The following is a 27,438-nucleotide window of genomic DNA, read 5'->3' on the forward strand; positions in this document are numbered from 1 at the left end:
CACATTATACACTTTTGCTTTTTGCAGATCTATATAAAAAAAGCTGTTCAAGTAATGCTGACTGTTTCACCAGCTTTACAGTTCTCAAAAAGTTGCAGGCACTTTTGATGTTAGCAACTACTAGTTGCTAGTTACTAGTTTTATCACCTGTCTGTAAAGCACTTTGAGCTGCCATCGGCATGAGAAGTGCTATATAAGTAAAATTATTATTATTATTATTATTATTAGTAGCAGTACTATTTCATTACTTTCTAACATTATTTTTAATGCACTTTGTACAACAACGAATGGGGCTTTGGTAATGTGTTTTTGTATTTGTGTAAAGCAGAGTTATTTTTTCTGTTTTTTTATTGCACTATTGTAATCACAATTTATGTCTTCTTACACTTCATCTTACTTTATCATCACAACGATATCCAACAATTTCATTAAACATAGCTTTTAATGAGGATATTGTGCAACCCAAGTTGGCAATGATAGAGTATCCTGACTGTTATTCAAATTAAAGGCTGTAGATTCTCCACAAGGGGGAGCTATTAGTCACTTTTATGGAAGAAACCCACAACAAAAGGATCTCAGGAATACATGTTGCACCCTGCATAAGACTAGTTTTAATGCTAACAGATTCCTCCAATTGATATTCTGAGATCTCATCCAATTAAAGTTTCACTTTATAAAAAAATAAATAAATAAATAAAAACATAAATAATGTTACTTGTCTGTTACAACCTTCATATGTCTATATTTAGGCTACAGCTAACAGTAATATTTAACCCAGTGTGGGTACCTGAATGTACACCACTCTTTGCTAGTTACTTGAACTGAATCTGTCTGCATTAAACAGTGCATATAAAGTTTTATATATATATATATATATATATATATATATAAAATGATGTGTGGCTGTATCATTTTTATGGTTATATGTTTATTTCATAAAACTTTGTCTTTTGAAAATAAAGTATTTTGGAATCCCTGAAAGGTGCTGCGTAGTTTGCTGCTGTTCAGTTATGTCTATTTTATTGTTTTGGGAAAAAAATAAACAAACAAATAACAAACAAACAAACAAAAAAAAAAAGATTGCTTCATTAATTGTTAAAATCCTACCTAATAACATGACTGTCTTCCACTTGAATTTTAGCAGATAGACAGATACCAAATATGTGAGTTGTAGTGTATTGGTATTCACTTTGTAATAATCTTGAGACCAGGCCTGGGCGATATCTAAAAACAGTGTAAAAATAATTATCTAATTTTTCTATAAGTTCCAGGTTAGAGCTAGCTGCTGTAGGGTAAAAACCCAGTTCTAATGCCCTGAAGTGAGCTTAAGTTCCAAAGCACGTCAGCATTTATTTTAGGTTCCATGCGCTGAAACTAAGCTTAACGTAAAGTAAAATAAGTAGAGGGTGAAAAGCCGTGGGGTAGGGAAAGCTATCATCACCATCCACTGCAGAGAGAGCCAATGGATTTGTGACGTCTCTCTCTAAAAAACAAAAAAGACTGACCATTCGGCTAAACAACCAGTTACAAAACACACACAGCAGCTCAAACACACCCTGAACTACATGCCTGTAAACACATCAAACATTAGCACTGAGCTCACAACCAGTAGGACGTGTAAAGTGTGTGAGGCAGTAATGATACTGTCACAACAAACAAACCATCACTGTCCAAAGACAAACATGTATCTCCATTTTTGTCGATTTTTATTTTTCTACATCATTTGAACAGTGACTGTCCTTTACATCCTGTGGAGATTTTATGATGAATGGATAAACAGTGATGCTCTAAAACTACTTGGAATAAAATATCTTCACACTGACTTACATTAAAAGTATAGAAGGTTTTTGCGCTTTTCTGTAAAGTTACCATTTTGGAGATACTTGTTTTGTTGAACAGTGACAATATTTAATAATTAAGCAAAAACAAACAAATAAAATATGTATTGTATAGTTCTTGTGTGCCTACATAAAAAATAAATACATAATTATTTCCTTTTGTAGCCTTTATAGAAAAGCTGTTGAGGTAATACTGACTGTTTCTCAGCCCTGCAGTGCACAAAAAAGTGCTTGCAGTTCTGAAGTGAGCAGCTGTCAGTATTTACATACATACATACATCACCTAAACCGCTTATCCTTCTGGGTCGCGGTGGCTGTCAGTATTTCATTTCTTTTATTTTGCACAACAGTAAACAGTGCTTTTATGATTTTGCTGTTCGTGTAAAGGAGAGCTTAGTTAGATTTCTGTACACGGCCAAAACTAGGTGCACTATATTAATAATAACGCTTCCTATATCATCGTGATCAGACAGCTTTATCGAACAACACATTTTATATCAGTATCACACGACCCTAGTGAACAGTTAACGCTCACGAGTTTTATGGTGCATTGTGGGAACTTTCAGGGAACAAAAGTACCAGAGTGTCACTATCCAGACATCATCCCCTGCCCAATTTGCATCGCGCATGTTGACCTCTTTCACAGCTTGCACTGTCATTACATTGTCTGACTCAGGATCAGCTTGGAGAGACATATTTCAAACACATCAGCACCACACAAGGGTTAATGCAGAAACCTCTAAGCTATCTCATTCTCCTTCTTAATTTAATACTACTTAATAATAATAATAATAATAATAATAATAATACTCTTTATTTAAACATTACTTTTCATGCCAGTGTCAGCTAAAAAAGCTTAACCTTAACACAAGAAATTATGACCACTAATTTAAAATCATATAAAAATGACAAATCAAACCAAAGAGAGTTTAAATTCAACTTTAACTAAAATTAAATTAAAAGTTAAAGAGACTTTATTAAAAGTGTGAACTGAGCTTGACTGTCTAATAAAAGGTGAACTGAGCTCCACAGTTTAGAAGCAGAATAACTGAGTCTCTCCACGTTTCCTGTATTTTACTGAAGGAGTTTGCAGAAGGTCAGTATCTGCAGATCTAAGATCATAAACAGACACACATTCAGGAGCTTCAAGGTCATTTAGAGCCTTAAAAACTAGTAGCAGAACTTTAAAATCTATCCTGAAAGATCCAGGCAGCCAGTGCAGCTCTGTCAGAACAGGAGTGATCTGATCTCTCTGTTTTTGTTAGGATACATGCTGCTGCATTTTGTACGAGTTTAAACTATGTCCTTAGTTTTATCTTTCTTTCTATCTTACTTCCGCACTACACAGGAAGCAGGAAGCCATCTAAGACTGAGCCTACACAACTTTACACATCGTCAGCACTGCTGTTGCATCACACTGACCACAATGTGCCTGTCAGTACAGCCAGCCTTAGGGTTTAATGTTCAAGTGAGCAAAGGCTGCAGATTGTAGGCCTAAAGTGATCAATATGTGTCTCTGGAATTTATTTTTTCTTCCATCCATCCATCCATCCATGCATCTATCTACCTATCCATCTATCCGTCAGTCCATCCGTCTGTCTGTCCGTCTGTCCGTCCATCCGTCCATCCATCCATGCATCTATCTGTCTATCTACCTATCCATCCATGCATCCATCCATCCCATCTGTCCATCCATCCATCATTATTGCTGCCCAGTGGAGAACCGTGACTATTAGAGCTCGGCCTTCGATTAGGGCCATCAGTGTCAAGACTCGGTTCAAACATGAGGGAAAAACGTCTAAGATAATGACAGCTTCTGTTAGCATCCCTATGAAATTCAAGTAGTTTGTTAGCGCTAAACTAACGGTGGTTTGCATGAACATTTTTTGGAAGTTCTAGGTTAAAACACTTCATGCTTCCGAAGGTTTGCGTGATTGGATCATAATACGTCTCCTAGACACACTGACCCCTGTTTATCAAAGCTGCGGTCAAATCTGATCATAAAATGGCCGGATGCAAATTTCCCCAACAGTTTTGTTATTCATTCATTTTTTCTTTGGCACATCTTCTCAATTTCACACCTGGTGGGAGTGTGTGTAAGTTTGAGCGTAATAGTTTAACAAGCCAAAAAGAGCTTAAATTGCACTTAACAAACACAAACTATCCTCAGTATCATACCAATAATCAGAACAAAAACAGATGCCAATGACAATTATAACAATAAAATAACAGTAATACTAATAATTTGGCAATTCAATATGAAAGTGGATGTACTTACTGGTGTAAACAAATGCTGCTACTCTATGCTCCATTCGAAGACACATTACTCTGTGCTTTCGTTTCATACGACTGACTCCACCCACAAAATAAACAATACAAAACACAGCTAGTACAGAAGCCTCGCATGCACTGTAATAATACGTTTACATCTGCATTTTTTCTGCATCATTCTACCTCCTTAAAAAGACTTTGTTTATTTCACATTTATTCTTTCCAATTGCTGTCATTTTAACTCTATAAACAAAAAAAAAAAACAAATGACATTTGAACCTCTGTGGTTGTTTCACACCTGTGACGTAAAGGAAGTTATTGTTGTGAAATGTGCTGTGTTGTGTGTGTGTGCTGAAGTTGTATTTTAGGCTGCCTATTTTGTGTTTCTCCTTATATGGTCATGTTTGTCACACTTGTTACTTGTCCTGTATAAGCTGGGTCTAATCTTGGCATCAGTCCAGATATAAAACTGTGTCAGTCCACTGTCTTACGGGCTGGCTGGGTGTCTGGAACCTGTGCACGCAACGAATAAACTTCACTTATCCAGACAACAGATCGAGTCCCCTGGTTTGGAATCAAGAGGGTTTGGATTCCTTAAGTGGTGCTGTGACCCGGATTGGACATCTCATCTCTATGCTGTAGGTGAGTGCCCATTTCGAAGCAAACCCTGAAACCAGTAGGATATCCTCCTCTCGTTGACAGAACAGAGGGGAAGACCGCGGTAGTGTTCCCATAAGCCCATGGTAGGAGAGAAGGCTACCAGAGCGGATTAACAGTTATATAAACATATAGACTCATCTAGTTTGGACAAATACTATCAAAAGAAAGTGCCTGTTCATTCAGATAAAATATGGTCCCTAGATGAGAAGCTAAATTTGTCATTCTGGCAAACTCGCAGAACATGTTTTAATGCATGCGACCTCCAAGGCAAAATAGGCCTGTGGAAGTATAAACATAAGGAAAAGTTTGATGCTTCAAAATAAGTTTGATACAGTGACTGGGACTAACTTCCTGGAAAGCTCAGGGTTGAGTTTCAGATACAACTGAAGCTGTGGTTAGAAGCCCAAAGTAGCGCTGACCTCTGGCCTGTACTGGGGTCTATGCAAGTTTTTATGGTTGTCCTGTGTTGTCTTGGTGGCATTAGGTGTCATCAATCAGCTTATGAGGCAAGGTATTAGTTTTATTTTTTACGCCTGAAGTGGTCCAAATCTCTTGCAGATTGTGGCTTACTAAAGGTTGAACATGTCAACCTGACTGGGTTTTCCTTGTCTGAATACTAAGCAGTATGAAATTAATAATGCAACATTGTCAGGTATTATTTTGATAGCTTCCTCAAATGCAGAGGAACATGAACATGACTTGCTAGCTTTGTTAGATTACCTACATTCGGTAGGACACAAAGCCTCTTTTTAAAAGGCCAAGATTAAATCAATCCTCTGTTCAGGATTTAGGACAGCTGGTTTTACAGGCTCAGAAGTCAATTTTACCTGACTGTTGTGCCACAGTGTGTGCTATTTTATTACTTGATATGTTAGCAGAGCTGCAATCTTTTCTGGGGTTGTGCAATTATTGACAGCCTTGAACTGAGGTTTATGCGAAAATCTGTTTAACCACTATACAATCTAACTGAAACAGAAAATCAGAAGCCTGAGTTTCAGCTAAGTGATGATCAGTTACGAGCTTTCCATTCCCTTAAAACTGTTCTATGCAAGGCACTAGGCTTAGTGAACTTGGAACTACCATTCACCCTGTATGTTTCAGAATCACTAGGATTTGTGTCTGTTTAACCCAAAATCATGGAGAGAGAGAGGCTTGTGTTTTCTTACACTGCTAAAATAGACACAGTAGCACTAGGAATGTCACCTTGCCTGAGAGCAATCCAGGTAACTTATCTGTCTTTTTTTGCTGTTGCTCCAATTGTTTTGTATCAGATTCTTACTGTTAAATGTCCATACTCAGTTTCCGCTTTGCTCTTAAATGGCAGGATTGTTTCAGTGACATGACTGTGAAACTCTGGTGTCTAGTGTGGTGCAAAGCATGTATGTTGAAACACCTTTGCCAAATGCTGATGTTGTGTTATTCACAGACGGCTCTTCCCGCATCCTTGATGAGGGACGATGCACAGGGTGGGCTGTCACAACACAGTATGAAGAAATAGCTAGCGGCAGATTGCCGGATCATTATTCTGCACAACAGGCAGAACTGGTAGCACTAACTCGTGCCTGTGTGCTTGCTAAAGATTTTAAAGCAAATGTATTTGTCGATTCAAAGTATGTCCATGGCATATGCCATGATTTTGGCTTGTTATGGAAGCAGAGACATTTTTTGACAGCACATGGAACCCTAGTGAAAAATGCTCAACAGGTGGCAGACCTAATGGAAGTGCTCACACTTCCATAACAGGTTGCTTTTATTAAAATAAAAGCCCATTCTTCTGACACATCTTCTGAACACCAAGGCAACTGTTTAGCTGATAATGCAGCAAAAAGGGCTTGTCTTTTGCCTATCAAATATATCCTGTCAACCTGTGAACAACCTGTTGTTAAAAATTTGGCTGATCTGCTTGTTTTATACCAGCAGGCCCCGGGTTTGGAAGTTTGGACTTGGGTTGAGCGAGGTGCATCTCTTCGCGATGGTATCTGGGTTAAGGGGGGTAAATATGTGGCTCCTGATGCCCTGCTTCCCTATTGGTGGCTACCATACATAGTCTAGGTCACCCTGGAGTAACTCAGATGGTACATCGCTTCAACCAAGTATGGTGGAATCCTAAATTCCGCAAGTATGCGGAGAGCCATTGTCTAGTTTGCACCACCTGTCTTAAGGCAAATCCAGGACTTGCTGACTCCCTCCCCTACCAAACTGTAACACCACCGAGTGGCCTGTTTCAAGAATTGCAGGTAGATTACATCACTTTGCCAAGATGCCAGGGAAAACAGGACTGTTTGATAATAATTTGCAAGTTCTCAAGGTGGATTGAGGGATATGCCACTACTAAAGGCACCGCCCTGCATACCGCTAAATGTCTGGTGAAAGATTTTATCCCAAGGTGGGGTCTCCCAAGGGTCATTGAGAGTGATCAAGGAACTCACTTTACTGGGAAGGTTTGTCAAGAAGTAGCAAGGTTGTTGGAGATAAAGTGGCATCTCCACTGTCCCTATCGACCTCAAGCATCAGGTCAGGTTGAAAGGATGAACAGAACTTTAAAGTCCAGACTGACCAAGTTACATCATGAAGGGGTTTCATGGGTGGAAGCTTTACCAGCTGTACTTTGCAGCATCAGAACTTCAACTAACAGAAGTACCCAGCTGACACCATGAGATTATTACTGGTCGTCCTATGTCACTTCCAGGAAATATTGATTTAAAAGTGGCAGACATACATGTTATGTCTGATAGTCTGCTGCAATACTGCCAGACATTATCTGAGGCTGTTGCCGCCGCTCAGAAACAAGTGTTGGAATAACAGCACAAATGATGGTAGATGGTATAAGTGAAGATAACTTGCCATTGCCTATTGTTAGATGTCTCAGGTCAAATAGAGCTGCCTGTTACAATCCTAATGCTGGAACTCCCGGATTGTTGACTGGCAGTATACTGTTAGAGTTGATAGTACTAATTACAACTTTATGGTTTATCAAAATTTAACTATAGCGCGTGATTATCGGGATAAATCTAGCTGGAATTATGGATTAGCAGATCCCATTCCTGTGAGGGCTTCCTCAGGCTGGGTATGTATTGACAAACCTTGTTATCCAGAGGACACTTATCTTGGTAACAGTACATGTTCCGTTTCAATCTCTGCCTTCTCTATGAATGGCACATTTTGGTGTAAACATTCTACCACCACAAATACCAACCCATGCGGTATTTGGATGAGGGAACCACTCCCTTTGGGTTTCTATTGGGTTTGTGGAAACAAGGCTTATCCATCACTCCCATCTGATTCATGGTGCGGTTCCTGTTACATGGCTGTAGTCATGCCTCCTATTACAGTCCATACCGATCCATGGACCACATTACAATCTCATGGACCTTTACATCATATGAAAAGAGAACTTGGCGTTACCCTAGCAGGTATACAAACATGGAATGGTCACATTATGAAGGACCCCTGGTCTAGTATAGCGCAGACAGTAGGGTGGGGAATATTCCCATTTGGAGGTGTTGTAGATGCTTTACAGAAGATAAATTATTTGGCTTATTCCACACAGAAACTAGCTAATGAGACTAGTGAAGCTCTCCGCTTAGTAAATGATGAAATCTGTGCGTTACGAGAAGTAGTGCTGGAGAATAGGAAGGTTTTAGACTTGCTGACCTTCGAAAAAGGAGGGGTATGTCACATTCTCAATACTTCCTGTTGTATCTAAGTCCCAGATAACTATGAAAATATTGATAAATACATAACAAATCTTCATAGACTCATTCCAAATCCAGAAGGATCTCTTGATAAGATCTTTACCTGGATTGGCAACGTTTGGAGGTATGTTTTCTGGGATCTTACAGCAACTGCTCCGTTATGTACTTCCCTTTGTAGCACCGGTAATAGTTGCTATTGTTATTTACTTTTGCCTCAAATTACTCTGGTGCTTAATGACTAAACTCCACCGGCGTAGGCGTTCCTTATAACAATGGAACCACTTCATTTCCCCAATTTGCCTGTATGCGGACTGAAGGGAAAGAGACCCGTCTTTAGGACGTGAAGAAAGAGGGAAATACTGGCCATATTCCTCTGGAAGAGGAAAGGATAGATTGATTAAGCTTGCGAGAACATATCTTTTACAGTATGTTCTAAGGGTGGAATGAAGGAAGTTATTGTTGTGAAATGTGCTGTGTTGTGTGTGTGCGCTGAAGTTGTATTTTAGGCTGCCTATTTTGTGTTTCTCCTTATATGGTCATGTTTGTCACACTTGTTACTTGTCCTCTATAAGCTGGGTCTAATCTTGGCATCAGTCCAGATATAAAACTGTGTCAGTCCATTGTCTTACGGGCTGGCTGGGTGTCTGGAACCTGTGCGCAACGTATAAACTTCACTTGTCCAGACAACAGATCAAGTCCCCTGGTTTGGAATCAAGAGGGTTTGGATTCTTCAGATGTCATTACTTTTCACACAGAAGAGCTTGTGATGTTTCGTATTAGTGGTCTTGGGAAACACATTTATATGACAGGCTTTGAAGAGAGACTGTGTGAAACTGCAGACTAAGAATGTTAGTGTGGTGTTACGCAGCTGACAAACACGCAAAGCCCTACACTGTGTATTTAACAGATCCTCTTTCTTTTATCTTTTAAGTACTTTTGTTCTTCATAACTGATATTGTTATTATACCACTACTGGAACTACCAATGTTGTGAGTAAACCTCAGGCCCGTGAGTGTATAGTTCCTGTGGTGGACATGCATTATTCAAATTGCCAATACATACAGTTCATGGCAGCTTTGACCAACTTTCTATTCTATTTTAGATCTGTCACGCATCCCTCAGACTCAGAAGTCTCTAGGGACTCCATTTCCCAGAACCCCCAGGGGAATCACATGATTCTCAGCCCTCCATCTTTCTCCAATCACCGCTCTCTGTCACCTGAGTATTAACTGATTACACCTGTTCTCATATAATTAGTTTAGTATGAAGCCCGGGCTTTTAGTCTAGTTCGATGCGAGGTATTGCTTCTTATTCAAGAGCTTCTGAGCGGTATTTTCTTCTGTCTACTGTGATTTTCCAGTTTTTGACTTTAGCCCTTTTTGTCTTTGCCCTTTGGACTTTGTTCGCCTTGTTATGTTTGTCTTTTTGTGCTTCTTGCCTTTGCTGGATTTGACCTTTGCCTGTTTTTTGACCACGATTTTGGATTACAACTCAAACATTAAAGTCTCACTCTCTTTTTTTAACCGCGAGCGTCTGAGTTATTCTGCCTCGTTACAAGATCATATGCTTTTTTAAATATTAATTGCTTTTAAAAAACTCACATACTAAATAATGACATTGAGAAACCCAACATCTTTTGAGAAATACTTCACTCATCATTATAAACGTTACTGCAAACACGTGCGTTCATGAGCTTCTTCGGGTGCAGATTCTCCCTGCTGGAGAAACGTCAGACTGCAAGTGATTTCCAAAGCCATGCAAACATGCTTTCCACATTAAAAACAAAGTTTTCTATTGTTACAGCAGCGTTTTTCATAATACAACTAAAAACCGGGACACTTAATCTGTACAGAAAACACTGCTGATTTTTCTCTGTAAATCACACACAGCAGACACGGTGGGGAGTTTACTCCACAAGAGCTTTAAAGGCCTTGTTATCACTCAATGTTTTAGGAGTAAAAGTGAATAAAACTTTGTGTACATTTTTTTTTCAAATATTATTTGTTACCTTTTTCTGACAACACTGGCCGTAAAGAGGGTCAGAGGAACTTTGTCTCCAGGTTACAGTTAACTTGTCTATGCTAACATGAAGCCATTTAACTAGGTTTTTTACTGCAGCAAGTCACTTTAAGGTGAGCTGAAGTTCCAAAGCACGTCAGCAGTCATTCTCGATTCTGTTCACATGAAGTAAATTCAGGGGAATCTGTGCAGTAAAGCTAGCATTAGCAGAAAGAAATAAAGGCATTAACAGACATTGTGAAAAAGACTACTGCTGCGTGAGCCCACACACTTCTTAAGTGTGAACCCCAGTTTCACGATGTATTTTTCAAGCTGGTTAATGGCAAATTAGTCCTCTCTAATTCTCTCTAACTGCCCATTGCCATTTGGTTACTTGTCCATCATCGAAGATATCCGATTACATCGCCCTATCGCCCAGGCCTAGCTCAAATAGGGCTAAAGATAATCACAGCTATCATGATCAGCTAAGGTGGTCCCTTTCCACTGATTTTTCCATTGTGATCAATATTTTTATTTAGAAGAATTTCTAAGTGAAAGTAAGTTTAACATCCTTTACAGAGAAACAAATGAACATGTGCACAATCTCTATTTATTTGCTGAGTTTAACATATTGGGGAAAAAAATTAAATACAACACTTAAAATGAGCGTTTTTGTTTGCACAGGCCATGTTTTATTGTGATTGTGGGTTTTATTGTTGTTGTGCATTAAAATGTGCAGAAGTGTGTTCCTGTACAGGATGTGCACTTATCTTCAAAATCAGCAAAACAATTTGACCAAGAGCACCCCAACTTTCGCATTAAGACCCAAGATTTACCCACATTTTTGGTAATAGGGCAATAATAAAATTAGATATATTAATAAATTGTATCATTATTATTATCATTATAATTATACACAATGCACAATTAAACATACCGTTTTAAAATATTACGATTACTTATTGTCAATTCTTAAGCACATTCCGGTTAAGCCACAATTCAGACTCTAACACTGGCTGCTTTATCTCTCCATCAAGCAGTGTCGCACTAAAATAACTGAAGGGAAAGTAACAAGTTGAGCCATTTTAACACTGCAGTTTTGTGGTTTGCATTAAGGACTGCAATCTGGTCTTTTCTACATCTGTGCAGCAGTTTCCGCAAAGGATACTACAGCTACATACTGGCAGGTTTGCCTACAGAGCGGCTCTAGTAGCCTCTTAATGACGTAATGCTGTTCTTTATTTTAAGGTTGGCCCATATACAGGGGAAGATTTCAACCACTACCACTTGTAACTCAGTTTCAAGGGACAAGGTAACACTCGAAAACAAGGGGCAGGGGTAAAAATAAGAAATGAGATTCAGCCTTATTGTAATCAAAAGCATAACAGTGTGAAAAGTGTGAAGGGACAATGGTGAAGACCAGGACAGAACACGAAACTTACTTAATAAATGTCAATGACAAACAGGAAAACAAGTTCACAGTGACAAGCCTGACTCCGTAGTAGGCTACAGCCAGAATACTGACAGTCAGAGTTTTGTTTTTTATTTCAGGCCGGCGCTTCGGCCAAATACAGATCATGGGCTGTATTACAGAAACTTCTTAAGTCTGAAATCTTATTTTATCTGCTTAGTCACCATGACAACTTCAGTTAGGACTGAATTTAGGACAGAAGTTAATACGTAACAACAGTTCTTAAGTTCATAATCTTATCATTAACTCCAGATAAGAAAACAGCATCACACAAACATACTAAATACTGTCCTAACTTTAGGATAAACCCCAGAGCGTCTTAACTTCTGTTTTAAATGTTTTATGCTGTGTCAGGCAGCAAAGTTCACTATAACCAACATAATGAGCTCCATTTATTTCTACTGTAAAACGCTGCTTTCACTGTGAGATGTTTTTCTTTTCTAGCTCTGCTTTTTCTCAAACTCTGCAGACTCGATCTCCACCGTCCCTCTTATCACCTTTGTGTGTTAATGCTGATGAAATATAACAGTGATGGTGGTAAATAATGAGGAGACGGAGCTGAACGTGTGTTTGTTCCTCAAGCGATCAGGTTTTTAAATTCACAAGGACTGATCTGAATACCCCCTCACACACATACTCTACACTCACACACCTCTTTTGATGCTCTACTTGCATTATCTGGAACATTGCTGCTAACACTGTGTTTACACTGTTTACTCTAGTGCTACCTCAGTAACTGCTGTGTTTATGTATGATATCTGACTGCGTAACTCACAGATCACAGCATGTTAAATATCTCTGCACCTTATTCCACAACCCTCCCTCATGTCCAGAAATGAGTGCTGTGTCGGCGCTGCACTGTCCTGTCTGTTTACTGTCTGTTTATCATATTTATTGTATTGTTTCTAGTTTAATTTTTTGTTTGCACACTATGTCTGCATGTTTGCACTTTGTACTCTTTCGTTCCATGTTGCGCCGTGTTGTTCCTTGAGGAACGTAATTTCACTCCATTGTGTACTTGTACATAGATGGAATGACAATAAAAGCCTTTTGACTTGACTTGACTTGTTTAATAGGAGGAATAACGTTAGCGCGCTCAGCTAAAGCATTTGGGAAATGGAAACTGAAACCAAGGAGCGGTGACGCTCTGATAAACAGGAAGTTTCTGTAATATGGCCCCAGGACTTCCAGGCTACAGAGAAGCTTCTTCCCACAAGCCATCACTCTCTTGAACAGTTAACTTATTACATACAAACAATATTCAAACTGCACCTCTTATATATATATTGGTCTATAGTATATATGGTATATAGTAACACTCAACATTCCATCCTCTGTAACTACAGTCTCAGACCAGCGTTTTCAGCACCTCACTTACATGACTTATTACCAGCCTTATTACCTCACTTACCTGCCTTATTACCTCACTCACCTGCCTTATTACCTCACTTACCTGACTTGTTACCTGCCTTATTACCATCCTTATTACTTCACTTACCTGCCTTATTTCCAGCCTTGTTACCTCACTAATCCCTTTTTTGCCACTATACATCCTTTAACTGCTGCTGCACTCAGCACTTTCCACAATGCACAATGTAAGGTTTACAGGTATGACTGTGTGTGTAGGTGTGTGTGGTAGGAATGTATGTTTTATTTTATTTTATTTACTACTGTAAAATCTGATTCTGTGCACTGTGAGCTCCTGTAACTAAAACCACATTCCTTGTATGTGTAAACATACCTGGCCAATAAAGCTTGATTCCGATTCTGATACGAAAGAGCAGCAGGCAGTAAATTCTCATCAGCCTGTAGGAAAGTAAGGAAAGATTAGTGTGTGGTATTTTGTCTGATCCATTGTATGAACTATATGGTGAATATAATATTTTGCCTTCAAATAAACGTTTTAGAGAACCGAAGTCGAGACTTAACAGGTTTAGAAACTCCTTCATGCCTCAGTCAACTGTGATACTTAACCAAATGAGTGAACTGCTTAGATGAGTGCTCAGGTGGTAACGCACAGATATTGGGTTGTAGGGTGTATAGTGGAATCTGGTGATGGTATAAAGTGTGTTGTTTTGGTTTACTGTAATGTTTGTGTTTGTCTGATTGTTTGTGAAAGTCATCTTTCCCTCCCCCTACCCCCTATTTCCCATGGAGCTGCTATGATGCAAGAAAAAATTCAGAGAAATCTGACAAAGTGTATCGTATCGTATCAAATATCGCCTCTGTTCTTTGTAAATCGTAAAGTTCTGTCATTTTTTGTGTTGCTCAATGTGACCAAGCACCATTGGCTAACATGCAAAATTGCCATCCACAGACTTGTGTTATTATATAAAAGTTTGAGGGCAGCCAGTCGTCAAATAGGTGGTACAAGAAACAGACCTACAAAAATAAAGGAGATAATAAAGTAGGTGTTTGTCAGTCTGTTAAACAGTAACAAAAGACTTGCAATGTATTCTGATACACATTGAACTGACATAGTAATCTATGGTGTTCACTGTGCCCTCAAAATCAGTCTGGAAACACTGCCAACAACAGTGCTCTGAAACATACATACAGATTCATTTCATCCAGTGAAAGTGTAACTCCAGTAAACGTAGACAAAGCGTCAAAGTAGACACTTTTTAGTTCTATTTAATAATTCTGGTAATAACTGTATGGGCTTCGCCTTTTACAGCACAGGAAAAAGTGTAAAAGAGGAACAGAAACTCCGCCTCTGCTGCCTCGGGCAACAAAGTCATCAGTATTTCAGAGTGAAACTGTTCAAAGACAGCAGCAGTGAACACTGTAGTTCAAATCAAACTGAACAAGGACTTGAACATGGATCTAAGGCCCAGGATGCTGAGACCTCATCTCATTTTAATGCTTGGTAAATTCAGTTTTCTTCCTTTTTTTCCAGGAGCAAAATGCTGTGTCTGTAATTTCAGTTATAAAGATGCATTCTATCCATTCTTATAGCAAAGAACTTGTTTTGAGAGGGCAGATGCCACTGGAACAGCTGTACCTTCAATATATGGTTTTATACTGAAACAGAAAAAACATGCTACAGTTAAAATGTTTTGACTCGCTGCTAAAAAGTTTAAAGTTAAATTAATTTGACTGCAGAAAAATGCATAAAATGATTTTAATCTGCTCGTCCTGTGCAACTTCACAAGTTTCAGATCACTAGTAGAACATCATAAAGCTGTAAATAAAAAAAAATATTAATTGTTAGATGTGTTCAGAATGATATTTCAAAACTGGAGATCAAATCTAAGGTAGATAACTTGACAAAAAACAAGTTCTTGCTCATTGAAATCTTGAAAGGTTGAATAAAATATCTTAAATAGTTTTGGTAATATTTAAATCCAAATTGTATGACGTTATTATTCCAATAAAAAATGGTTAATATGGCAAGTGATTCCAAATGTTTGAATGGTTGTCTGCCTACAGTGTATTTTGAATTGAATCATAAATTATTAATAGCATGTTATCTTGTTCTTCTGATATTAGGCCTGGGCGATAGGGTGATGTAATCAGATATCGTCAATGATGGACAAGTAACCTAATTACAATGTGTAAAAGGCGATAATCACTATTTTGGTAAAGACTGAGAATTAGAGAGGACTGATTCACCCTTAAACAGCTTGAAAAAAACGGAGGGAAACTGGGGTTCACACGTCAGTTTCACAGAGAGAGAGAGAGAGAGAGAGAGAGAGCGAGAGAGAGAGAGAGAGAGAGAGAGGGGGGTTGCTGTATATGTTGAGTGTTGTGTTATTTCTCTCTGCTACGCACTGAAATCCTCCCTTCACCACACAAATTCCTCTTAATTTACTTGACATCAATAGAATATAAAATAAATGCTGACGCGCTTTGGAACTTCAGCTCTCTTCAAAGTGACTCGCAGCTGTAAAAAAACGAGCTGAAATGACTGAAAGTTAGCGTAGACCAGCCAAGTTACCTCTAATCTGAAGAGAAAGTTCCTCTGATCCTCGCCTTCGGCCGGTGTGCAGTATTTTCTGTGCACAGTGTCCTGGTGGTTAACTGGATTATGAAAACGCTGCTGTAACAAAAGAAAATCACTTGTTTTCAGTGTAGAAATCACTTTGTAAATCACTTGCAGTCTGACGTTCCTCCAGCAGGGAGCTCTAAATCGCCACGAATCTGCAGCAGAAGAAGCTCATGAACACGCATGTTTACAGTAACATTAATTATAATGACAGGTGACAATACTCAAAAGATGTTGGGTTACTCAGTATGAAAGATTTATTAAAGATTTTCATTAAAACAGTCAATATTTTAAAAAGCCTATAGACTAAAATAGAATAGAAAGGGGCAATATTATCAATTAATCATGATTTTTAACTAGAAAATATTGTGCTAATTATTTTTAGATATCGCCCAGGCATAACTGGTACTGTATGTTTTGTATTTGTACAGTAAAACTTCAACCTTAACCTTAACTTAGTTAAGTTTGCCACAAGTTTTGGACTTAAAATGCATTAAAACAGTGAAAATGTTACATATTTCCTGCACACAATAACTGTCTTGGGTCTAGAACACAATCTTCCCACAAATGAAGACGCTTAGCTAAACTTTTGCGTCAGATGTTCTCAGTTCTCCTTTAAGTTCTCCTTTAAGTTCTCCTTTAAGTGTTAATGACTTGATTTCCCTTTTAATCAAGCAGTGCACATATGATGGAAACTAAGACGCTGGCATAGCCGGTTAGTAACTTTCCACTTTATTCTTAGAAAAAAAAATGTGTGTTTTGAGTCTTTCAGTTGTTGCACAGTGAAGCAGAGCATACGCGATACACTGAGCTGCCAATTTATTAGGTATTAGGCTTTATTCTAACACTCACTGGCCATTATATAAGAAACACCTCCCAGATTGGTGCACATTGCAGGTTTAGAGTTACAGACTGCTGTCCATCTGTTGTGGCATAGTTTATTAGCCTCTATACCATTAATCACTGGTCAGTTTCTGACCAAAGGTCTGCTGTTGTCCAGATATTATTTGCGCAACCTGGGGCAGCACAAAAAAATCATATTAAAATCATATTATCTGGATGCATAACTCAGCGCAATTTCATTCAAGTACAGCACTGATTCTGCAGACCGTTTCTGACCATTACAAGCAGCACTTTTGCAATTATTTTGTTTACATTTATTTTAATGATACTTAATGATGTAATTTATGTACGTATTTGTGAAGTCTGCAAGTTTTACAGTATAAGAATTTAGTAAAAATACATGCTGCTCTTCACAAAACTGGTATATTGAAACATTCTAAGCCAGAACTCAAGGACCATATAACTGCGAAAGGTCCACCCCACAATAACACAGATATGTTACAGTCTGTAAGTATAAGTCTACAAATTACACTGATATGATAGGTGTACTTAATAAACTGGCAGCTGAATGTTAAGGATGATCTGACTACCAAGCTATTAGGACAAAAAGCATTTGATTAAACACATCTTATATATTGAGGGAGCAGGAAAGAGAAGAAGAGGGAAAACACCACTCTATTTGAGCTTTATTAGGGTCTTGCTTCGTCCACAGCTTCCCTCTGAATGAGCTGTGATGTTTGGTGATGTGTTTTTCTGGTGCAGGACAGACTTTCTGGGCAAAAAACCTGAAAAAAGTGTGTTCTGGTTTTAATTATCACTCTTATGGTGTTTAGTTGGTCATTTAAAGCAGCATATTAGCAACAGTTTCATTTCTGCTGTTACTTCTTTGAACTTGTCCTGCTTGTTTTCAGTAAAACAGCTGAGTAAGTCTGGGTAAGAAAAGCGCAGTGTAGCAGTAATTCTAGGCTGGACAGCCTGTTTGGAGCATCTGAATATTCAGGACTGAAGCCCTGAAGATGCAGCCCTAACAGCACCAGCAGTGAGAAATAAAATACTGAAAATCTCCAAGCTGAGACTGACTTCTTTAGCACTGACAGTATAACACATTATTAACACTACTTATAGTGCATTATAATAAAATTCATAATGTATAATAAACATGGCTATAAAGTGTAATTCAGTTTTATAAAGATTCATAACCGTGTTTATAATGCCTTACAATGCATTATAATGTTATAATTGTGTTTGTAAATGCTTACAAACGTGACATTCATAGAAAGTGTTACATGTAAATGACAGGTTACTGTCTCACTGTAAAGCGATGATTTATTATGTCACTGATTTAAGGAAAAATATCATTTTTCTGTAGTCATTGTTCTTAGTGACACCGTGGCTTTTAAGTTTCCTTTTCAGTGATAAACAGCTGATTGGAAATTAATATGCATACAGTGGAGGACTGATCACTCAATATAATGAGGCTTCTCATGTAGCAATAAAGCAGGGGTGGGTGATGTGGAAAAAACAGTACATCACAATACTTACAGACATGCTCTCTTTGTAGCGAATCATGTAGTTGGTCAGTGTTCGTTAAGGGTATGTGTCCACTTTCAACTATACCTTGCTGCATTCTATTCATTCCACTGGAGAGCTCTGCCACATGCACAGTGCTTGATGGGTTGCGGCAAAATGTGCCAAACTGCACGGCGGAAAAGTTCAGCAGATTTAAATTTTTTGCGAATAAATGCAGCTGCTGCACTGCATTTAGCCCATCAGGCAGAAATAGACCTGTTTTACATTTAGACATTTTGTTTAACATTTTCAAAACCCAAGTGAAGCAGGAGAAATGAAAACATCCTGCCATACGTTTTTCCAATTACTGGTAATTTCACAATCAATTACACGAGTATGCTTTTCTGACCCCAGCCCTTCAGGGGGCACTCACAGAACCAGGGGAGTTAAAGGCGTCATTTTTTCAACAGAAAGTAGTTACAAGGGAGAAATAAGAAACATGTAACTGTTTAGTTTTGAAAGCATCCATTCTACCTTACTGACTGTGCTGCTGTGAAATGAATGAGCCTCTAGGATTGTGGTGATCATAGCAATGTTTCATTTCACTACATTGCTCATCTATTTTTACCAGCACAGCACCATTAACTAGACAGCCAAGCTAAAGCAGATACTTTTTTGAGCAGTAGAACGTTAGCATTACTGCTACTGAGTGCTGATAGGTTAGCATTGCTGCTACTGAGCACTGACTGGTTGGCATTACTGATACTGAGTGCTGACTGGTTGGCATTATTGCTACTGTGTACTGACTGGTTGGCATTACTGCTACTGCGTACTGACTGGTTGGCATTACTGATACTGAGTGCTGATTGGTTAGCATTATTGCTACTGTATACTGATTGGTTGGCATCACTGCTACTGAGTGCTGAATGAGTTCTTCAGATTGATGGAGAATGTGCTGTAGGTGGTTCTATACAGGATCTTTTAGAAAAGGGTTCTATATAGCACCGAGAGGCTGTTAGTGCAGTAACTGTGATTGGCTTACAGGAGTTGTAGGGACATGCTTTCAAGGAAACAGGATGGAGAGACCTCACCTCATTTTCATGAAGGGTAAAGTTAAAGTTCAGTTTTTTGTTCTGGTAAAAAAAAATTTAAAAAAAAAAAAATTAAACTTTAAAAAATTAGTATTTAAAGGCTGTCTTAGGTAAATTATGAGTAAACTGAATTTTGAAAAGTACGGTAACAGAATAAAAATCTGTCTTATATTTTGTTAACTTTTTTTTTCATTGAACTTCAGTTCAGTGCACTCAAAGCAGCCTGGTAACTTTTTTTTACATTGTAGTTTGTGGTGTGACCTGATTAAAGTGAAAACAGTACAAAAGTACACTACTTAATGTTTCATGATTTTTTTTTTCTGCAACACATTCCAAACATTTCAGACAGTAGCATTTCTACTATTGTGTTACAATAAGCTTGGGACAGAGGGGTGAACAAGTTCTGGGCAGCTTTGCTGAGATCAAGGAAGCCGGACCCCCTGTCACTCACCGAGAAAGAGTGATGGAAGAGTAGGAGTGAGCAGGGAACAGGAAAGACAAAAGAAGCTGAAGGAGAACAAATTTTGCTCCAAAATGCAACTTTAAGTTTTTCCTGCAGACTGTTCTGCTACTTACAACTGACAAACAAAGCGGTTGGGCTGTGCCCCCCTACATGGCTCTGGCTTGCCCAACCACTGGCTTTAATATGCAATGACTCAACTGCCGGTAAAGGGGCCAAGCTGGAGAGTGGTAGCCTCCCAGCAACCCGGCGTGCCTCTTGACATTTGGGGAGCACCCCTGTTATTTGTGTTTGTGGAGGTATTACACGCTATTAGTTATATTTCAGTCACAGGGGACTAATTCTTTTGTCTGGTGAGCTTATTCAATCATACATAACGCTGTAAATAAGTCTTTCAAAAAACTGGTCTTGGAGGCCCCACTGTCCTGCACTTTTAGTGTTTCCTGGTTCCAACACACCTGACTAATCAGCTCATTAACAGCCCATTATTATTATTATTTCTTCTATTCTACAAAATGGGTTATTCTTTTGTAACAAGCTTGACATCGTAACGATAGAAGAACCCTTTTAGTGGTATACAGAACCCTTATCAATAAAATTCTACAGAGAACACATTCACCATCAGTCTGAAAAACTGTTTCATGATGCAAAAAACACTTGAATCATGCAAAAGGTTCTTTGAGTGTTCAAGGTTCTATATAGAACTACAACCCCATTTCCAAAAAAGTTGGGATGCTGTGCAAAATGTAAATGAAAACAGAATGCAATGATACGCAAATCATTTAAACCCTATACTTAATTAAAAATAGCACAAAGACAACATATCGAGCGTTGAAACTGATAACTTTTATTGTTTTTTGAAAAATATATGCCAATTTTGAATTTGATAGCAGCAACACGTTCCAAAAAAGTTGGGACGGGGGCAACAAAAGGCTAGTAAAGTTGTGTAATGCTAAAAAAAAACCCTGAAAGTTAACTGGCAACAGGTCAGTAACATGACTGAGTACAAAAAGAGCATCTCAGAGAGGCGGAGTCTTTCAGAAGTAAAGATGAGGAGGGGTTCACCACTCTGTGAAACACTGCATGACAAATGTTACAACTAGTGCAACAATTCAAGAATAACGCTTCTCAACGTAAAAGAGCAAAAAACAAGGGGATTTCATCATCTACAGTACATAATATCATTAAAAGATTCAGAGAACCTGGAGAAATCTCTGTATGTAAGGGACAAGGCCAAAACCAGTATTGGTTAGCCAAGATCTTTGGGCCCTCAGGCAGCACTGCATTAAAAACAGACATGATTCTGTAGTGGAAATCACTGCATGGACTCAGAAACACTTCTGAAAACCACTGTCTGTGAACACAGTTCATCACTGCATCCACAAATGCAAGTTAAAACGCAAAGAAGAAACCATATATAAACAGGATCCATAAACACTGCAGCCAGAGGGAATTTCAAGCCACATTTATCAGCTCAAGAATGCCATTTATAAGTCTAACATAGTTACATATTTAGCTACCTAGTTTAAACAGGACCAAAAGGTTATTCTATATCTATCCTAATGTTTTTCTCATATAGACGAACAGAAGTGATTCAGTACTGGGTCAGAGTGCTTGCTAATATGCCTACCACATTGGGGCTTACCTAAACTTTGTACTTATAAACACTTTAATTCATACACATATTTTATTCTTTATATTTTTGTAAAGGTTAAAAATAAAAATAAATCAAGTTCTACACACTAATGTTCATGCAAGTTTCACCTTGTCCACCTGGTTAGGAAAATTTCATGCAAAAAGGAGGACTCATGTTGAAAGACATTCCTGAAGTTCTCAGGGACAACATTTTTACACAACACTTAAATGGAAGCTACAGAGCCCTAGCAAAGGTCTAACACATGCCTGTCAGTACAGTTAGTTTGATAATACACAAGTGGAAAGTTCATGGAACCAAAACTAATCACACCCAGACAGGTGCACCACACAAGACTTCTATCAAGCTACCGAAGGAAGGTAAGACAGAAGACAGCAGTCACTTTAAGAGTTGCAGGACAAAATGAAAGCAGCAGGAACAACAGTTACACTACCACAAGCAATGAATGCCGCAATCATCTCTGTTCCTACAACCCACACTAAACTCCTCTGCTTAAATTTGCTATTTTGGAACAATTTGCTCTACTCAGACAAAAAACAAAAATAGAACTCTTTGGCAATAACTGGCATAACGTCATGTTTGGAGAAAGGAAAGTTTTGTTTATGATCCCAAAAACATCCACAGCGAAGCATGAAGGTGGGAGTGTTATGATATAGTACTGGGTCATCACACATCATCGATGGAAGCCTCAATTAAGCGATGTACCAGGAGAAAGTAGAGGAGAATTTAATATCACCAGCCAACTTACAACTAATTTCTAAAAAGAAAGTGAATGAGCTTCCATGGCCTAGGCAACCACACGACCTGAATCACCTTGAAAATTAGTGACAATCAGATGATTGGAGGATTTTTAAATTAAGAGTAACCTTGTGAAACTGAAGTCAGTGCAGAGAGGAGCAGGCCAAAATTAAACCACAATTCTGCAAAAAGCTGATTATGTATTACTTCTTACTTGTGGAAAAAACTCACATCTACGATAATGCTAACTTCTCCTACCACCCCTTTAAGAGTCTTGTAGTTTGTTAGCGCTACACTAATGGTGACTCACATAAACCTTTTTTTATGATCCCTACATATGAGAGATGTTTGTCCTCACAAAACTGGTTCTGCCCAATGAAAAATCAAATCATGATTAGTTGAATCCTCTGTCACTTCATAACTATGCTGATGGTTAAGCTCACACAGTAGGGCTTCTTGAAGTCATAAAGAGAGTCTGCTTAGCTGTATCTACCTAGATACCACAGAGTAAAACAATTCCCAATTGGCTAATTTTCCACTGGGTGTTTCAAAAATGTAACCCTTTTGTTTTCATTGTTATTCTTTTGTGGTGTGTCAATACTTATATTCATATTTATAAGGATAAAGTTAAAAACATTGTGTGCGTACACTCAGAGTGGATACATGCACTGGAAGTGTGTTAAATAAATCAACACTTGTTTCCCCTGTTAAGAGCATAAATCAATAAATTACCAAAACAAATGATGACTTTCAGTAACAACAGGCTCTCACAACTGCAAATTCAGAGAATTCACAGACACTAAATTATATGAGACATTTTTGATTGTTAACATGGGTTTAGTAATAATTGCTTTTCTAACTTCTTTACGTAACAACCTTTCATCTTCGGCGCTAAACAAAATTTTGCTAATTTTTTTTCTTAATATTCATCACTTTATCTTCAATCCAATCAGCCCAAATGAAGACAATTTACTTCTTTGTCCCAGTCCTTACACAGAAATGGTTTCTGCAACTTTTAGCTTTTAAGAACTTCCTCAAACGTGTGTTAAACTTGTCAATGCTGTAGAACACAATAATTTTACCCACAAGGGGTCAGTGTGGCTGCAGGTTTTCATATCAATTAAGAGGAAATATATCTGATTCCACTTTTTTAATGAGTTGGTCTCATTCCTGATTAGTAATATGATGTGAGCTCATGCTTGGTTATTATGAAAACCTGTAGCCACACCAGCCCTTTCAGGCTAAGACTGGTGACCCCTGCTGTAAAAAAACAAATAATATTGAACCTTATTTGGAAATAACTCTACAATTCTGACTAAATGACAGATTATTGCCTCACTGAACAACTATGATTGTGATCTGATTTAAGGAAAAATCTCTTTTTTGTTCCAGCAGTCATTGTTCTTGATGGCACCATGTTGGCTGGTAAGTTTCCTTTTCAGTGATTAACAGATGATTTGAAATTAATATGCCTACAGCAGAGGACTGATTACTTAATGTGATGTGACTTCTCATGTAGCAACATATAAGGGATGCTGTTGGTCAGTGTTCTTTAACAGTATGCATTCACTTATAAATTTGCTGCGTTGCATTCTATTCATTTCATTGGAGAGCTCTGCCACATCATGTGGAGCATAATGGGTTGCGGTGTGCCACCTCTACAATATAGCGGAAAACAGAATCCAATGTTTAGCCTTTTTTGTTTTTTTTTGCGATAATGTGTTGCATGTTAAATTAGAACCTATAAAAACATGTCTGTTCATAAAGCTGTGCATTTTTCTCCCACTGTGACAGACGGCTCAAATATAAGACTTGTCAATACACACGGCGTCTGTTCTGGTAGAGTGGAAATCTATCACGATGGCCAGTGGGGAACAGTGTGTGATGATAACTGGGACATGAATGATGCAGCGGTGGTGTGCAGAGAGATGGGATGTGGCACAGCGGTCAGCGCCCCTGAGAGTGCCCACTTTGGTCAGGGAAGTGGCCCAATACATCTGGATGATGTTGCTTGTTCTGGAAGTGAAAGCTCCATCACAGCATGCAGTCATAATGGATTTGGCAAACACAACTGTAATCATGGTGAAGACGCTGGTGTGACTTGCTCAGGTAAACTCATTTTTATGTCATAACACTGTAATCTTGATCTTAAAACTGATCTAAGTCTGAAATCAGGAGCAGCAACAGTAACATGACAGAAATAGAGCCAGAGAAAGAAGAACGAAGAACTTAATAGAGCAAATAAAGCATTTCCCTTCCATTGTTACTTTGATCATTTAAAGCTGGGCTTACACATCACTTTTACCCCGATTCTAGCCCTGATTCTCAGTCTGGCTGAGTCTGAGCTGGGCAGCTCTAGTCTGCAGATTTTTGGGTCTGTCGGAGTCGACAGTTGGGTGAGAACTGAGTCATGTTTGAGGGGCGCAGACTCAGATTTTTGGTCTCCCGATTGTATTTCAGACCAGTCGGAGTTTACCAAACGTTTGATTTTTTCAACTCGACTCTGAACAAAATTTAGTGTAAACTGGTCAACGACTCAATCTAAACAGATTCCTGCAACAGCCAATGAAAACACAGCAAGTAAAAATGAAAATACAACAAGTAAACAAAGAAAAATGATTAAAAAATTAACAATTAACAAAAACATGAAAATTACTGATTAGCAGACTTAAATAATGAGGGTTTAGTAATACAAAGAGAATGGATGAGCACTGGTGGCCAATAGTGGGAATAAAAACAGACGGGATAAAACTTTAATGGACAATAAGTGAAAAAGAGTATTAGATCAAGCCAATCCTAAGTGGGCAGAATATCCCGCCTCAGCAATATTTAGTGTTCAAACCAAGCTGTTTCGGCAAGCTTCTTTTCTCGAGAAATGAACTGCTCAACTTTTGTGAATTACTGTTTTCTTACAATAAAATAATTTTAACTTAGAATTTGTTTCCTGGTCTTCACTTGTCATGAACCTACAGACCTAGTTATTCACTACAACAGGGTACTACTGTGATTTATTTTCAACTGCATTCTTAACTGAGCTTCATTCTTACAAGACCAACCTCTAAACCATGAAGCCAGCAGGATAACACTATTCATTCCCACAGCTCTTCTGATGAATACTAGCAGCCTCAACTTCTACGTGAGAAGCCTTATTTCTTTCCGTTTGTGAGAGTGGATGGACGAGTTGAGGAAAGTCTACTTTGTCTGCACTAGGGATGCATCAATGCCGATACTGGTATCAGTTGACGCCCCAATACTGCGCTCATTTACTCGTAATTGTACATATTAAAATTCACCGACACAAACATCTGATACCAGCTGTTAGCGTGTGACGTAAGTGAGCATACACTGCTAATGAACAAATGAGGTGAAGGAGGGTCTGCTTACAGAGAAGTGTTAACTGACTCTGTGATAGTTGGACAAAGGTGTTGCTGATCACCAGAGAAGTTCCTCAGGATACTTTCACCTGCCTTGTTTGGTGAGGACCTATCAGACCTATTTTCTTTAGCTCACTTCGTTTTGACATGTGTGAACACTCCACCCGTATTGGGGTCTGCAACAACCAGCTGAATTGGCAAAAACCACAGGTCTCAGTCCTCTTCCAAACGAACCCCATTCAGTTTACCACTGATGGAAGCGTGTTCTGTGATCAAATGAGAGAATTCATTAAAAGAGCTCACTTTCCTTCTCTTCTAGCAGCACCTTCGGTGCCATATAGTCAGTATAATTTGCCTGTTTTAATGTCTGACTCTACAGACTCTCATCTGCTCTCATGTCGTTCCTGCCGCTCAAGCTGCAGCTGCTAAAAATGTCAGACGAGCCTTAAAATAATAGCATAATAAAAGATCCGCATTCATTTCGGAACACTGGTGGCGAGCAACAGTAACCTGAGTGATTAAACTCAAATTGATGAGCCAATGACAAAGAAGCATATATTAAGTAAGGTTTATTATTGTTTATTGTGATGATGCTAATCCAAAAGCCTGGTGAGTGGAGCGTGGCTGGGCTATTTCAAATGAATCACAAAAACCCCCAAAACTAAAGAGACATCCGAGAGCAAACAACTGCTCTTGTGGCAAAGCCAGTGGAGTAATTTTAGTGAAAACGTGATGGACTGCAGCTCCAAATCACAGTCTGCATCTTGTACATTTTTATTACCTTCCTTGTTGTTGTAACATCACTGCAATTATGTTCTTAATTCTAAATGTAATGAAAGTTATTTTGGTATTTCTGTAATTTTGGTTTCTGTGATTGAACTGATCTGGCCTTTTTCAGGCACTTATTATCAGGTTTTCAGTGTCAACACTTAAGACCAGAAAAAGAAAATTGCATTTAAAAAGCTTATTATAGTTTTCCTGTAGGCCGATATGCTTTGTATATAGGAGAACAGGTGGGCCTTGGGGTGGAAAAGGTTGAGAAAACCTACTTTAAACATTTCACCTTGGTATATTCCCACCATGCATACAACGTGCAATACACACAAACACAACCAATACCAGTGGACACACATAGGCTAGCAAAACAGGAAAAAAGATCGACATTTGCTACTAAAGTTTGTATATGCTGGCCTTACTCTGTTTGACTGAACAGAATAGTGAGGTATTAATCTAATACGGTGATTTCTTCAAACTGCCTTTGCTGTAGAGAGACCACACTGTCCTGCTGTGTAAATTTCAGTGCACAGTGTGGTTAGCTGAGCTGCTGCAGCTCAGTTTCTCAGCATTTCTTCTCAGTACTCGGTGCACAGTGTGTTATTTTGAAAGAAACCAGGGGTTCAACGATTAATCGACTTGGTCAACTAAAATCGACAACCGAATTAGCTGGCAACCAGTTTAATAGTCGATTTGTTGGTGACGTCATCATGCAGGTTTCTTGTGCTAACTAGGAATGTTTTGACACTGCCGCTTACTGGAGTTAACCAAAGCGCAGTGGCAGCCTCGACAACAAGTGTGAAGGCATTTTGCGCTAAAAAGTTCAGTTGTGCTATTTGTAAAGCTGACCTTAGCTGGCATGGGAGCACATCCTCCTTGTCGCAGCATCTGAAGAGGAAACACGTCAGCTGACTGGATGAAGACTCATCTCGGGAAGATAGTTGTGCTAGTGAGCTAGTTAGCTAATGTGAATGTTAAAAGCCGCCCTACTTCATGTTAGGAGCTGAGCTGTAACATCTACCTTGAAGTGCTTGTTATCTTGTATCATTAATGGAGTTGGAACTATTATTCACA

General features: G+C 38.6%; 1 protein-coding gene across 1 annotated transcript; it reads left to right on the forward strand.

Annotated features, from left to right (window-relative positions):
* The first annotated feature begins 14,695 nt into the window (after positions 1 to 14,695).
* LOC118821050 (scavenger receptor cysteine-rich type 1 protein M130-like) lies at positions 14,696 to 24,348 on the forward strand. Its single transcript, XM_036589457.1, has 3 exons — positions 14,696 to 14,802; positions 23,609 to 23,641; positions 24,011 to 24,348. Exons 1-3 carry the CDS (start codon positions 14,754 to 14,756, stop codon positions 24,346 to 24,348), a joined length of 420 nt encoding a protein of 139 aa, XP_036445350.1. The 5' UTR covers positions 14,696 to 14,753.
* Positions 24,349 to 27,438: the final 3,090 nt, after the last annotated feature.

Source organism: Colossoma macropomum, unplaced genomic scaffold (genome assembly GCF_904425465.1).
Source record: "Colossoma macropomum unplaced genomic scaffold, Colossoma_macropomum, whole genome shotgun sequence".
NCBI classification, from domain to species: domain Eukaryota; kingdom Metazoa; phylum Chordata; class Actinopteri; order Characiformes; family Serrasalmidae; genus Colossoma; species Colossoma macropomum.

What these genes read in the sequence shown, in the direction of transcription:
- LOC118821050 (XM_036589457.1), top strand. Translation starts at nt 14,754, where the DNA reads ATGGATCTAAGGCCCAGGATGCTGAGACCTCATCTCATTTTAATGCTT. An exon ending in TCATCTCATTTTAATGCTTG is followed by an intron (nt 14,803 to 23,608) that starts GTAAATTCAGTT and finishes TTTTTGTTCCAG; the next exon opens with CAGTCATTGTTCTTGATGGC. An exon ending in TGATGGCACCATGTTGGCTG is followed by an intron (nt 23,642 to 24,010) that starts GTAAGTTTCCTT and finishes CCACTGTGACAG; the next exon opens with ACGGCTCAAATATAAGACTT.